Source organism: Camponotus vicinus, unplaced genomic scaffold, assembly GCF_025532165.1.
Source record: "Camponotus vicinus isolate PSW18456_S1 unplaced genomic scaffold, iyCamVici1.0 SCAF_2, whole genome shotgun sequence".
Classification (NCBI taxonomy): domain Eukaryota; kingdom Metazoa; phylum Arthropoda; class Insecta; order Hymenoptera; family Formicidae; genus Camponotus; species Camponotus vicinus.
The window spans coordinates 18,453,574-18,467,650 of NW_028141956.1; the positions used below are offsets into that span (position 1 = coordinate 18,453,574).

At 50.4% G+C, this 14,077-nt stretch overlaps 2 protein-coding genes across 2 annotated transcripts; one reads left to right on the top strand and one right to left on the bottom strand.

The window, feature by feature from the left end:
* Nucleotides 1-1,808: 1,808 nt before the first annotated feature.
* Nucleotides 1,809-2,426, bottom strand: LOC145967105 (uncharacterized). Its single transcript, XM_083091767.1, has one exon. The coding sequence runs from the start codon at nt 2,424-2,426 to the stop codon at nt 1,809-1,811; it is 618 nt and encodes a 205-aa protein (XP_082947893.1).
* An 8,859-nt stretch (nt 2,427-11,285) lies between these two features.
* Nucleotides 11,286-12,074, top strand: LOC145967106 (uncharacterized). The gene has a single exon (XM_083091768.1). The coding sequence runs from the start codon at nt 11,286-11,288 to the stop codon at nt 12,072-12,074; it is 789 nt and encodes a 262-aa protein (XP_082947894.1).
* Nucleotides 12,075-14,077: the final 2,003 nt, after the last annotated feature.

A 14,077-nucleotide genomic window follows, 5' to 3' on the forward strand; every position in this document is an offset into this window, starting at 1 on the left:
TTGGATCGAAGCTAATGATGCTCAAGTTAAGAAAAAACAATGGCCTAGAGGTGGTAAAAATGTTTGTTTACTTTTCCTACGAAGAATGTCTAATAAGTAATATATAAATATATCCAATATGATAAAATTAATAATTTAAATATCTGTAGTAGGCAAGAAAGACCGTCACGTTTTGAAGAAGTATGACGGAGGGTTTATTTAAAAATGTATAATAAATACGTACTATAAAAAAATAATATTCATAAAAAATTTATAAAATATATAATGCATACATTTTTAATACATAAAAAGTGATATTCTTAAAAAATACATTTAAAGAAAAGTTAAACTTAAATATCTGTAAAAAACGATCATATAATATTTAAATATCTATAGTAAGCAAGCGAGATCGTCACACATTTTGATATAGTATGACGGGGGTGGTGGTGGGTTTATTTAAAAATGTTTAATAAATATTATGAAATATAATAATTATCAAAAATTAAATTTAAAATACATAATTTTTTATACAAAAAGAAGTGATATCCCTAAAAAAATACCTTATAAAAAAAGGTGAAGAAAAAGCGTCGAGTTCATCTAAAAACCGTCTCACAAAAAATAGCTATCACAAAAAGTAGCTATCTTTATGTAAATAATTAACTCTGAAAAATTTTCACAAAAAATAGTTATCTAAAAATTGTTTCACAAAAAATATTCACAAAAAATAGCTATCACAAAAAATAGTTATCTTTATGTAAAAAATTAATTCTAAAAAAACTGTTTCACAAAAATTCAATCAAAAAACAAAAAACTGTTTCACAAAAAATAGCTATCACAAAAAATAGCTATCTTTATGTAAAAATTTAACTGTAAAAAAATTGTTTCACAGAAATCATTATTTTTATGTAAAAAATATTTTTACAAAAAATACTGATATTAATTATAAAAAATTGCGTCAAGTTGGGGTGCAATTTCACTTTAAGTTTGTTAGTGTTATAAAATTTTATACATATGTGCTTTTATATAATCCGCTGCTGACAAATAGGTAGAAGTTCCGTTTAAAATCTATTACATTTTTGTCATAAAGAAGAATATTTTTGTTAGAGTTGATCAACAAGATCAATTTTTTTTTAAATAAAAGATTACGTTAAATGATTTTTAAATTTTCTAGAAAATTAAAATAAGATTAAAAAAACTTATTTAAAAATTAAAAATTCAAAAAAATAAAAGATTACGTCAATAATTTTTCAATCTTCTACAAAAATAAAATAAAAGAACAAATGTTTTTAAAAATTAAAAATAAAAAAAAATATAAATTAAAAAAATTTTAAATAAAAAAACGGCGCTACCTAGTAATTTTTTTTTTGTTGCGCAGGGAAAATCCTCATGGATACCTCCTCTCCCCGGGGAGGGAGAGGAGGTTATGCCGGACTCCTACCGGCTAAAATCCCTGCGGGTGTCCTCCACCGCGGTTTTACGAAAGGGGCCACGGGTACGCCGAAGCATTCTTCCGCGACCCTCTCACCGCCTTACCTTCTGTAGTTACCGGGGGGAAACCTCCATTCCCGGTACCATCCATGGGGGAAATATAGGCGGGAGTATTCCCCGCTCCACACCTGCTCCCCTCTTGCTGCAGCCCCTAGCGGCGGGGCTTCTTCCACTGCTGGCTCGCCGTGGCCCCTGGTGGCGGAGCCTCTTCTTGTGCCGTGAGGGAGGGGCGGGAGGTGGGGACACTGCAGGGGGGGGCCATACCAAAGCTGAGGCTCCCCGGTCCCCGGAACCTCCCTTATCCCTCTGCTCTTCCTATAGGGTACTTCTTTTCTTCCTCCTCAGGGTAGGTTCCGCGGTGGGGCGAGAGGCCCTGGCAGCCTCCTTCTCCCCCGCAACACCCTCCTGGGGCCCTGTGCCCGTGGTGGAGGAGGAGGCATCCTTCTCCTCTCTCTCCTCTCCCTTCCGGCCTCCTCCTTCGCCATCATGACGGTCTCGCAGTAGCAAGCTACTGCCCTCCAGGACTTCTCCGTCTCCGTCATGGCCCTGACGACCGCCACCAAGGAGAGGTCCTCACCTATAACCTGGACCAGGGCACGGCGCTGCACCCCCCAGGCCACACACGCCTCGAGGGTGTGCTGCGCCGTGTCCCGGTCCTCCCCACAGTGATGGCACCTCGGGGACATCTCCTTCCCAATGCGGCACAGGTACTGACCGAAACACCCGTGTCCGGTCAGCACCTGCGCCACCCTGAAAGTCATCTGCCCCCAGCCTCTCCCATTGCGCGAAGCCGGCAAAATCGCCCTCACAACTCTCTGTTCCTCGTAGGCCGGCCCAGACAGTAGTCTTCGCCAGTCCACGAGGACAGAGTCCACCACCTGGCGTCTGATGGCATTCTTCGCCGTCGGACCCATCGGTAATCCCCTCTCCCGGAGCTCCCGGACCCGCCAGTACGTCATTCACTGGCTCTGAGCCAGAAGCTCCAGGGGAGGAGCCCCAGCTAACAACGCCGCCGCCGCATACGTCACTGTGCGGTATGCACGGGCGGCCCTCAGTACGACGGCCTATGTGCCCCCCGCAAGAAACCCCTAATCCTCCTGGACCTCGAGGCCGCACCCGCCCAGATCGGAGCCCCATAAAGGGCCACCGAACCGACCGTGCCCACGTACAATTTGCAGACACGGCCGTCCGGCCCCCCAATGTTGGACAGCAGCCTCGAAAGTGAGACCGCCACCCTCCCCATTTTGGGGGCCAGCTGAGCAAAGTGCTCCCCGAACTCCCATCTACCGTCGAGGTGGAGACCCAGATACATCATCCGTGTCCCCACCTCGACCCTGTGTCCATCTACCGTCAGGGGTAGTCTGGGGGGAGCCCCTCGGGAGCCATCATGAAAGAAGATAGCTTCTGTCTTCCGAGGGGCCACCCCCAGACCCAGGCCTTTGATACCTCCGACCACCACGGCCACCGCGATATTCCCTCTCACGATCGCGTCCTCCCAGTTCCTCCCCCCAACCACCACAAGAGTATCATCTGCGTAACAGATGACGTGGCAGCCGGGGGGAAGGACTCTCCCCAAGACCTCGTCGTACGCGAGGTTCCATAACAGGGGCCCCAAGACGGACCCCTGTGGAACCCCGCGAAGGATCTCCCGCCTTCTCAACTCCCCCCCCGCATCGCGAAAGACTATCCCTCTACCCACGAAGTAGGCCCGGACCATCCTGACCAGATATCCGGGGACCCAGTGTGCCCGAAGACCCGCGTCCACCTTATCCCACGGGAGGGTATTAAAGGCGTTGATTATGTCCAAGGACACAGCCAACGCCACCCCCCCACCCCGGATCATCCGTTCCGAGCAGGCCCGCAGATCATCGACTGTGTCGATGGTCGACCGGCCCGCCCGGAACCCAAATTGTCGCGCGTTGAGACCCCCGCTCCCGCTCAGGTGCTCATTGAGCCGCCCCACCACGATTCTCTCCATCAGCTTATCGACCTCATCCAGCAAACAGAGAGGCCGGTAGGCCGATGGCTCCGCGGGGTCCCTTCCTCCCTTAGGGAGGAGGACCAGTCTCGCCTCCTTCCAGGGGGAAGGAAAGACCCCCTCCCTGAGGCATCTCGTAAAGAGATACCTCAGGGGCCCCCCTACTTCGCCCATGGCTAGGGCCCAAACCCTCCCCGGGATGCCGTCCGGACCCGGAGCCTTATTCGTCTTCATTTTCCGGACAGCATCCCTCATCTCAGCGGATACCTCCAACTCCTCCTCCCATTCGGGCATCCCTCTAAAGGGGGGGAAGGGCACCGCATCCCCGGCTCCCCCAGGGAAGAGGGCCCCAACCACCTCCCCGAGGAAACCAGGGTCCAGGGACTCCGTGGTCGGAGGCGCCCGCGGCCTCAGTTTATTGAGGACCAGCATATACGGGCGGCCCCACGGGTCCTCGTTAAGGGAGGAAATAAGGTCCTCCCAGGCCGCCGCCTTGGACCTCCCAATGGCCGCGCCGAGGGAGCACCGAGCCTCACGGTACTCCCCCCGCGCCCGCTCGATGCTCGCCTCGTTCCTGTTCCTCCGCCTCAGATGCCGTTGGAGTCGGCGTCTTGCCTGGACTGAGGCCTCGCGGAGTTTCGCGATTTCCTCGGTCCACCAGTACGCCGACCTTCTCCCGCATCCCCTTCTCACCCTTGGCATCGAGGCATCGCAGGCTCCCCAAAGAGCCTTGCGAAACCTCAACGCCAATTCCTCCACGTCCAGTCTTTCCCAGGATTGGACCTCCTCCCCCCATACCCATAGCGAGGCGTGCACCGAGGCCATCAGGAGGTCCAGGTTAAGCCTCGCGAGGGACCACCTGCGCTCCTCCTCTACCATCGTCCCGGCGAGCGGCCGGCGTGCGGTCAATCCGAGCTCGATATACCTGTGATCAGACAAGGTTTCGAGCTCAGCGGCCACCCTCCAGCCAACCACCATGCGCAAGGCCGCAGGGGAGGCCCATGTCAGATCGACGATGGACTCCCCCTGCGGCCTCACGCATGTGGCCACAGTTCCTTCGTTGAGCAGGGTCAGTCCCAGTGATCCCGCCCAATCCAACAGTGTCTCCCCGCGCCGGTCCCCGTACCGGCAACCCCAAACCGCCGATTTGGCGTTAAAGTCACCCATCACAAGGACCGGCCCGGGGAGGCTACTCCTCACTACTCCCTCTACTTCGCCAAGCGCGGTCTCTAATTCGGCCAGGCTCAGCGACGGGGGGGTATACACTCCCACAACGCAGGTAGTCCCCCACCTCACCGCCACGAAACAGACGCCGCTAACCCCCATCCTACAGGGGGGTGACTCGCTGTCGCCCCCCCGCACGATGGCCACGCGCGGCGCGGCCCCCCCCCCGGGCCCCCGCCCGCAAACCAGGCTGGGTGCCCAGGGGGGACCGCGTACGGCTCCGCCACTACTCCCAACCCACAACCACGCTCCGCCAACGTGTGCATGAATAAATCCTGCGCGCGGCGGGCGTGGTTGAGGTTGGCCTGTAAAATGATATGGGACTTAATCCTATCCATCCCGCGCCTTCTGCTTCTCCACCGTGTTCCTCCTCACGGATCTCTCCCTCGGAGTCCTCTGCTTCTTGGGTGGGTCCTGCGGCGGCTGTTGCTGCTGCACCTCCACCTCCACCTCCATCCTTGTCGAGTCCTCTCCGGGTATATCCGGTTTCGCTGCCACCATCCTCCGTCGAGCGATGGGCGTGGGAGGGACGCGGCCTGTCACCAGGTTGCATCCCGCCCCGCCCATTTTGTGGTCCGCCTTCCTCCCGGCCTCGGAGCACAGCAGGCAGCGGGGGGAGTGGCGCGGTGGGGGAGTGCCGCCCGGCACTCCGGTGCTATGTGGCCAGCCACTCCACACCTATAGCAGGTACGCGACCTGTCTTCCTTTCCACTATACTTAGCGGCAACATGCCCCTCCCTCCAGCATTTGAAGCAGTAGAAGAGGCGTGCCGCCTTCAGGTCCACCCTCACCGTTGACCATCCGACTCTGATACGGCCGGCCTTGGCCAAGTCGGCAGCCGCCGCTATAGGGCAACGGACCCAGGCCAACCCCATCCCATTAGTGGACCTGGTGATGGAGGCCCTTACCTCACTCGGCTGAGCCACACCCCTCGCCACAACGGCCACCTCGACCTCCTCTACAGTTACGGCCTCGTCCAGATCTCGGACCCGGACTACAGCAGTCGACCTCGAGATCCTCACCTAGGGGTCCTCAGCGAAGACCGATCGCATCTCCGCGGCAAAGGCGTCCGCCTTGGACTCCCTTTCTTCTTTGGTGCCACCCGGGATTTCGAGGACATACGCCCCCGTCATCCCACGACGGGTGCGCATGTCCTCGATTCCCAGGCTCTTCAACTTTTCCGCGCCGATGCCCCGTCTGGCCCTACGCATAACGTCCGCGTAGGTCCCCTCAGGAGCTGTGACAGTGATCGCAGCGGTGGAGGGCGCCCTCCGACCCCTTACTGGGGGGGGGAAGGTTGCCCCCTTCGCCGCCGCTCCCACTCTGTTCCGGCTTCCCGCCTGCAGGCGCCGGTGGCTGTCGGGGGAGGAGCGGAGATCTCCCCAGCCCATTTCTCCCCCCCACCACCTTGGCCCATGTTGTTTCATCGGTCCTCCTCTCCGGGTACCTCTCCTTCTCACCCTCCTCTTGCGGTTGCACCCGTTTGTTCCCCGCTGTCCCATCCACTGGTGCAAGGGGAGTTGCCTCTTCCTTCTTCTTTTTCTTCTTCTTTTTCTTCTTCTTCTCCGGCGCCTTCCCAGTGTCCGAGGTCCCCGGCATGGGGGCCTCGGGCGCCGGGAGAGCGTCAAATCCTATGGCGGCGGGAGGATCAGCGATGGGGTTCAGCGGGGGGACCAAAGATCCCCACGACCCCTGGACGCTGAGCCTCCCCACCACCTCTCCGACGATCTGGTTTATGATCCCCTCCATTTGTTGGAGGAGAGAATAAGTCGGTTCGAAGCCACTCGCCGCCCCTCCCAAAGGAGGGGGAGGAGCGGGCTGGTCTCCGCACTTGACGGGGGACGCCCGCGCCTCCCCCATCACCGCAGGCGGAGACGGTGACACCTACAGGGGGGAGAGGGGGCGCGCAGGCGGCGGGGGATGTTCCACTCTCCCCCGTCACCCGCCCAGCCCCCCCATCCATTTTTCCAATGCACCTCTCCTTCACGTCCTGGAGCTCTTCCTCCAGTCTCCTCACCTTCCTCCTCAGCTCCTCGTTCTCCCTCTGCGTTTTCTCGGCTTCCCTTCTGGAGAGGGACGCCTGCTCCAGCTCCTTCTCCATTCGCTCCTTGTCTAACTGCAGGCCTCTTACCTTCCTCCTCAGTACTGCCGTGACCTCCTCCGTTACTCCACAACTTCCCTCTTGAGTCCTATGCGCAAGGAGGTTTACCCCCGCGTGCACTTTAAGGGCCGCCATCCTTAGGGCCCTAATATACGTGCCCTTAAGGTTCCTGGATGTTGTGGCCACCTTTTCAATGGTGCGAACCACCTGCATCACCTCCGATGTGATGTCCGGAGTTGGCTGGTTTTCCAACTCCTCCACCACCTCGTCGATGCTTGGTAGGTTCGCAGCCGGGGGGATTGCGAGGTTGGGATCCGCCATCCTTCTCTCCTCCCATTCCTTCCACTCCTGCTTCTTACTCTCCTCCCTAGCCCTCTGTTTGTCCCGGATCTCATCTATGATGTTGGTAGTCCTGGGCCTGCCCGGTTTCCTCTTCCTCTGCCTCCCTTCGGTTGCCGTCACGGATCCCTCATCCTCCGTAATGGAGGCCGAGGGAGCCGAGTCGGACGAGGCGCCCCTAACCCTCTTGACGGCTTTGGAGGGGGCAAAGACGGTCGAGGACGCCTCGCTCGACTCCCCCTCCTCGCGGATCAAGGTGGGCTCCTCTACAAAAATGAATCCGCTGTCGCACCCAGGGCCTCCAGCGATATGAACGCCCGTCTACCCCTAATTTGGTCCTCCAGTGGCCCCTCCATCCTGTCTAAGCAGACCGTCGGCTGCAGGCTCCCGACTTCCGGGAGGCTGCCCGCCCTCGGGACGCCCGAGTACTCATCCGCCATCTCCTGCCTTTGGGGCCTGGCTATATTCGTGGGGGACCGAAGAATCAGGCTACTCCTACGGAAGATAGCCTCCTCCTCGTTACCCCGCACCACCTCGTTTACCACCGCCTGTGGTATGTTCTTGGTGGCCCTGGTCTTCTTAATACCTGGGACATCCAGGTACGTGGTTGCCTTCGGGTCGAAGACACGTCCTCCAACTCCCTTCACCGGTAGTGAAGTCACTCCGTCGTCCTCCATTTTGATTTGTGTGTAAATTTCTTCCATAGTAGTATCTGCAAAAGAACCGGTTCGGCCATCATGGCAGCCCCACCGCGGTGGAGCTCCTTCCCCAGTGATTAAGTGCCCTAGTTACGGGAAAGGAAACAGAGAAGCTGCTTTCGGCTGACCAGGTCTATCCCTTTCAATGACTCTACAGAAAAAGTATTCCCGGAGAGGGCCGGGTCCACACTGATGCTAAAGGTTTAACCTCACCCCAGGGAAGGGGGGCGTGCCGATCCGAACGGTCGCTCCCCCCGACCCCAGGCTAGAGGGTGCCAGGGTATATCCCCCACCGGCAGGATATGGGATAAGGGAGCCATTCCTCACCCCCACACCGTGTCACGAGGGGCGGGCTTCAACTCCCGGCTAGGCTCCAGACGAGGAACGCGGAGCGGTCTTCCCACTAGTATGCATGACCGTTCACGGGAACTTTGCCACTGTTGTGGACTTATGGTCTTCCATATTACTAGGTTAGAGGCCCAGGTACTGACTTCACGCATTCCTCCCGGTCAGGGGGCTACTACTCCCCCCTTGGTTAGTCTCCGGGAAATATCCACACATACCTGTTCCACGCTCAAACATCCATCACTCACACATACGTGCAATGATGCGCTCTTAGACCCACTTCCAAAGGAGTGGGAGCACTCCCACCACGACAAGATGGCGCACCGTCGAGAGAGCTACTTAGTAATTATTGAAATAATGTTAATATGTAATTGTTCATTTATTATTATTGCCAATCAAATTGGTAGCGCGCCGAGTTTTTTATTTAAAATTTTTTTAATTTATATTTTTTTTCATTTTTAATTTAAAAAAAAATTTGTTCTTTTATTTTATTTTTGTAGAAGATTGAAAAATTATTGAGGTAATCTTTCATTTTTTTGAATTTTTAATTTTTAAATAAGTTTTTTTAATCTTATTTTAATTTTCTAGAAAATTTAAAAATCATTTAACGTAACCTTTTATTTAAAAAAAAATTGATCTTGTTGATCAACTCTAACAAAAATATTCTTCTTTATGACAAAAATGTAATAGATTTTAAACGGAACTTCTACCTATTTGTCAGCAGCAGATTATATAAAAGCACATATGTATAAAATTTTATAACACTAACAAACTCAAAGTGAAATTGCACCACAACTTGACGCAATTTTTTATAATTAATATCAGTATTTTTTGTAAAAATATTTTTTACATAAAAATAACGATTTCTGTGAAACAATTTTTTTACAGTTAAATTTTTACATAAAGATAGCTATTTTTTGTGATAGCTATTTTTTGTGAATTTTTGTGAAACAGTATTTTTAGAATTAATTTTTTACATAAAGATAACTATTTTTTGTGGTAGCTATTTTTTGTGAATATTTTTGAAAACAATTTTTAGGTAACTATTTTTTGTGAAAATTTTTCAGAGTTAATTTTTTACATAAAGATAGCTACTTTTTGTGATAGCTATTTTTTGTGAGACGGTTTTTAGATGAACTCGACGCTTTTTCTTTACCTTTTTTTAAAAGGTACTTTTTTAGGTAAAGTAAACACAACCAATAAAATATTAATAGAATGTGTGTTATAACAGTGTGTACATTTTTTTAATTAGAGCTGTTATTGAAGTAGAACGCTTATCTTGAACAATTATATGCAAATTGTAAATGGTGTGTATATATATATATACAGGGTGTCCCAAAAGTCCCGGAACGGTCGAATATTTCATAAACTGTGCACTGTAGAAAGAAATGTTTCAGACAAAAGTCGTATGGCTTGAAGTGGGCCATAAGATGGTGTCATTGGTTTGACCTTGTAAAGTCGTTTAAAGGTCACGTGAAGATCACATTCAATTTTTTAAATGGAACCACCTATTTTTTATTGAATAGTCTGATAGCTTGCTTCGAGAGCTTTTCAAAACACTATAATTAAATATTTTTTCATTAAGTACTTTTCGAGGTATGAGGCTTGAAAAAATTTCTTAATTTTACATAAACCATAAAATATCTAGTAAAATATTCACTTTCGATTATCTTACCTTAATACTTTTATGTACAAAATAATGAGAGGAATCAATTGGTGTAAAGAAAAGGAAGAGCTAAAGAATGAAATAGCTATGATTGGACAAAATAATATTTAATACGCAAAAATATATATTATTACTTACATTAGAATGTATATATATATATATATACATATATATATATATATGTGGCGGTACACGCCACACGAAACGCAGTGCGTCCCGCGTTATAGCGCGCCGGCGTCGAGTACGGAGCTCCGCCGCTACGCGGCACGCGCCAAGTTTGCTCTCCCGTAAGCCAAAAGCGCGCAAGCGGCTACTTACAGTCCACGCGCCAAGTACCGGACACTTCCGTTATGTGTCGTACGCCAACTGTGCTTTCCCGTAAGCCAAAGTCAACTCACGGGAAATATAAGAGGGACCCCTACGGAGCGAAGATACCACTCACGCATTATTAAGCGTACATCATCTCCAGGCATTTTTCGCAAGAAGCAGAAGTCTTACGAGAAGAAACCACCAAGCGACACCACGGCAGCAAAAGAGAACGAGCCTCCTCGCATAGAGGAGATCATCTCGAGGAAGAGGACGCGACCGGCTCCACTGCAATCGGGGACGACCAGGAAGATCAGCGGACACGAGACGCAGGGAGTCCGACTCTCCGAGGCATTCGCCTCACCACGAGGAACCTCCTCGGCCAGAGGTAGCTTTCGACCTGAGGAGGATCTCCAGGACTCCACGCCGCGCACCCGGAAGCTAATCCTAGGGGTCCGAGTTCCCACGGCTTCCGTCAAAGGTGTCAGGAAGGTCATTTACGACCCTTCCTTGACGCCGAACTTAAGGCGTCCAGAAAGGCATACCAAGACCTCAGGTCACAGAAATTCCTTCAATCCTCGAAGCGTCAGGAGGGCCTCTGAAAAGTCCAAGGACAAATTCCTGCCGGCAGAGGTAACCACGCCACCGCAATCTACGGTCCCGTCGAAACCTGTTCCCGTTCACGAGGCGACGACGATATCGTGGTATACTCCACCACGTTTGTCTCCGGAGCCTCGACCGCCACGGGACGTCCAAGTGACCAGTACGCAGGCTCCCGTTTCACCAGGACTACATTCACGCAGGTCGCTACACAGACTACAGTCGCGGCTACCCAGACCGACGCCGGCTACGAAACGGACGGGATCCGAGAGAGATCCCGTAGATACTGGGTCCGGAACGTCAGTACACAGACCGGATCGTCAAGGGGCAGGGAGCGTTATATCTACGCCAGGCGAGACTCCCCTTATAGATGCTCTCGCTACCGACGTTCCCCGGAAAAACCACCGTTTAAACATTATTCACACCTCATGCATTAATGTATATTTAGATACTGAATAAATGATCTTTTTACCTATTCTACCGTGTGATCAATAAGTAAGAACCAGTCATATTCCCTGCGGTTCCCTACAAATTGGTGACCCCGACGCACACGGTAGTAAGATGGAGTGCGAAGCAAGAGAAATCATTCATAAAGTAGCAGTAAAGATTCCCCCCTTCTGGAATGATGAGCCAGAATTATGGTTTGCACAACTGGAGGGCCAATTCATACTCAGCGGCATAACGCAAGATTCCACGAAATACTCCTACGTTCTCTCCCAGTTAGATTCGCGCCAAATAAAAGAGGTTAAGGATATAATTACGCAAACCCCCGAAGCGGATAAATATGGAACCGTAAAAAGAGCTCTCATCCAGCCAATGGCAATCTCCCAGGAGCAGCGGACGTGGCAGTTACTAGAGCTCGAGGACATCGGCGATCGCAAACCCTCGCAATTTTTACGGCATTTGCGCACATTGGCAGGGGAAAATGTACCTGACTCTCTTCTAAGGACACTTTGGCTTGGTAGACTTCTCAATCAGATGCAAGTAATTCTCGCAACTCGCACTGAAGATCGTCTCAACGAAGTAGCTGAACAAGCCGACCGCATTCATGAGATGTCATCACGGGCCATCGTAGCGGTTACCAATGCTCCGAAAGAAAAGGGGACATTGGAAATGCAAATTCAAGCGCTGACGAAACAAGTGGCAACCCTGGCCACGCATCTCGCAAGGGGAAGAACGAAAGAGAAGAACCTGGATAGAAGGAACCGAAGCCGAAGCCGAAGTCAGGCTACAAACAAAGAATATAACAGAAGTCACATTTTCTACCACAATAGATTCGGTGAAAAGGCTAAAAAATGCACACAGCCATGCACCTACAAGAGTCCGGAAAAAGACCAGGGCAGCCACTAATGGCGGCCTGTGGCTCTGCCCCAAAACCCTGCCGCCTCTACGTAACGTGTCGAACAACTAAAGAACGTTTTCTCGTGGACACGGGCTCCGATGTCAGCGTATACCCCCGCTCGATGACAGTAGGACGCAAGTTGCCAACGAATTATGAATTATTCGCAGCAAATGATTCTCCAATCACAACTTACGGGTAGACTACGCTACAACCGAACTTAGGACTACGACGTTCATTTCTGTGGCGTTTCGTCATAGCAAACGTCACATCACCCATCATCGGAGCAGACTTCCTAGCCTACTACCACCTTCTACCGGACTTACGAAGAGGAGTACTGGTGGATGGAAGAACGGAGTTACTTATAAAGGGTACAACAGAAACAGGATCTATCGAATCAATAAAAGTGCTAGCAAACGAAAACAAATATCATCGCATCCTGGCAGAATTTCCCGAGATTACAAGGGCTACTGCTAGGGCACGAACCATCAAACACTCCACAGTACATCATATTATAACTACAGAGGGACCACCGGAGGCATGCCGTCCTCGTTGACTAGATCCAAAAAAACTAAGGGCAGCAAAAGCGGAATTCAATATCCTACTTCAAGAGGGAGTCATACAAGCGTCAAAAAGTCCTTGGTCAGCCTCTTTGCACATGGTTCAGAAAAAGGAGAATGCGTGGAGACCTTGCGGAGACTACAGGCGCCTTAACGCAAGAACAGTGCCAGATCGCTACCCGATTCCGTATATAGAAGACTTCTCACAGACTCTCCATAACAAGAAGATCTTTTCAACACTGGACCTGGTTCGGGCATATAATCAAATTCCGGTGCATCCAAATGATGTACCGAAGACAGCAATTACTACTCCCTTCGGCCTTTTTGAATTCCGCTGGATGCCGTTTGGTCTACGCAATGCGGCACAGACATTCCAACGCTTCATAAACGAAATCACGAGTGACTTAGAATTCTGCTACGCCTACATCGATGATATTCTGGTTACCTCCGACAACGAAGAAGAACATGAAGAACATCTACGCAAACTCTTCAAGCGACTAGAAGAAAACGGCATTCTGCTAAGCCCCGCCAAGTGCAACTTCGGAGCTAGACAAGTACTCTTCCTAGGATATGAAGTTTCGGAAAAAGGGACACGACCCCCACCAGACAGACTAGAGGCAATAAAAAATTTTCCTAAACCACAGAATATTCAACAACTACGTCAATTCCTGGGAACACTGAATTTCTATCGTAGATTCATCCCCGACGCTGCAAGAGAACAAGTATTACTAAACGACGTGCTCAGCGGTCCGAAGATGAAAAAGAAATCGCCAATCGCGTGGAGCGTAGAATTAAATGAGGCTTTCCAAAAATGCAAAGAAAGCCTTGCCAGGGCAACCTTGCTGGCACATCCCAATCCCGAAGCGGATATCACTCACAACAGACGCATCCGATAAAGCAATGGGTGCTGTAATACAGAAGCGGATTGGAAAAGAAGAGCAACCACTAGCCTTCTTCAGCAAGAAATTTAACCCAGCACAGCAAAAATACAGCCCCTATGACAGAGAGCTATTAGCGATTTATGCTGCCATTAAGCATTATCGCCATATGCTCGAAGGAAGAAACTTCACAGTTTTTACAGACCACAAGCCGATCACATACGCCTTCTAGCAAGACCCGCTGCATAGCTCACCAAGGCAGGCTAGGCACCTACAGTATATCGGGCAATTTACTACCGATATACGACACATCTCAGGAAAAGATAATACGATCGCTGACGCACTGTCAAGAGTTGAAAAGATCCAGGTAGCAATTAACCTAGAAGATCTGGCAAAAGCTCAAGAAGACGACACTGAGTTGCAGGAATTACTAAAAAAAGACTCGGCGCTGAAACTTCAGAAGATACACATTCCTGGAACAAATTCCACTCTATATTGTGACATATCAACACCGATAGCAAGACCATTCGTCACAAAGGAATATAGGAGACAAGTGTTCCAATCACTACATGGCCT

Coding starts and splice junctions, on each gene's coding strand:
- LOC145967105 (XM_083091767.1), bottom strand. CDS start 2,426: ATGACGTACTGGCGGGTCCGGGAGCTCCGGGAGAGGGGATTACCGATG.
- LOC145967106 (XM_083091768.1), top strand. CDS start 11,286: ATGGAGTGCGAAGCAAGAGAAATCATTCATAAAGTAGCAGTAAAGATT.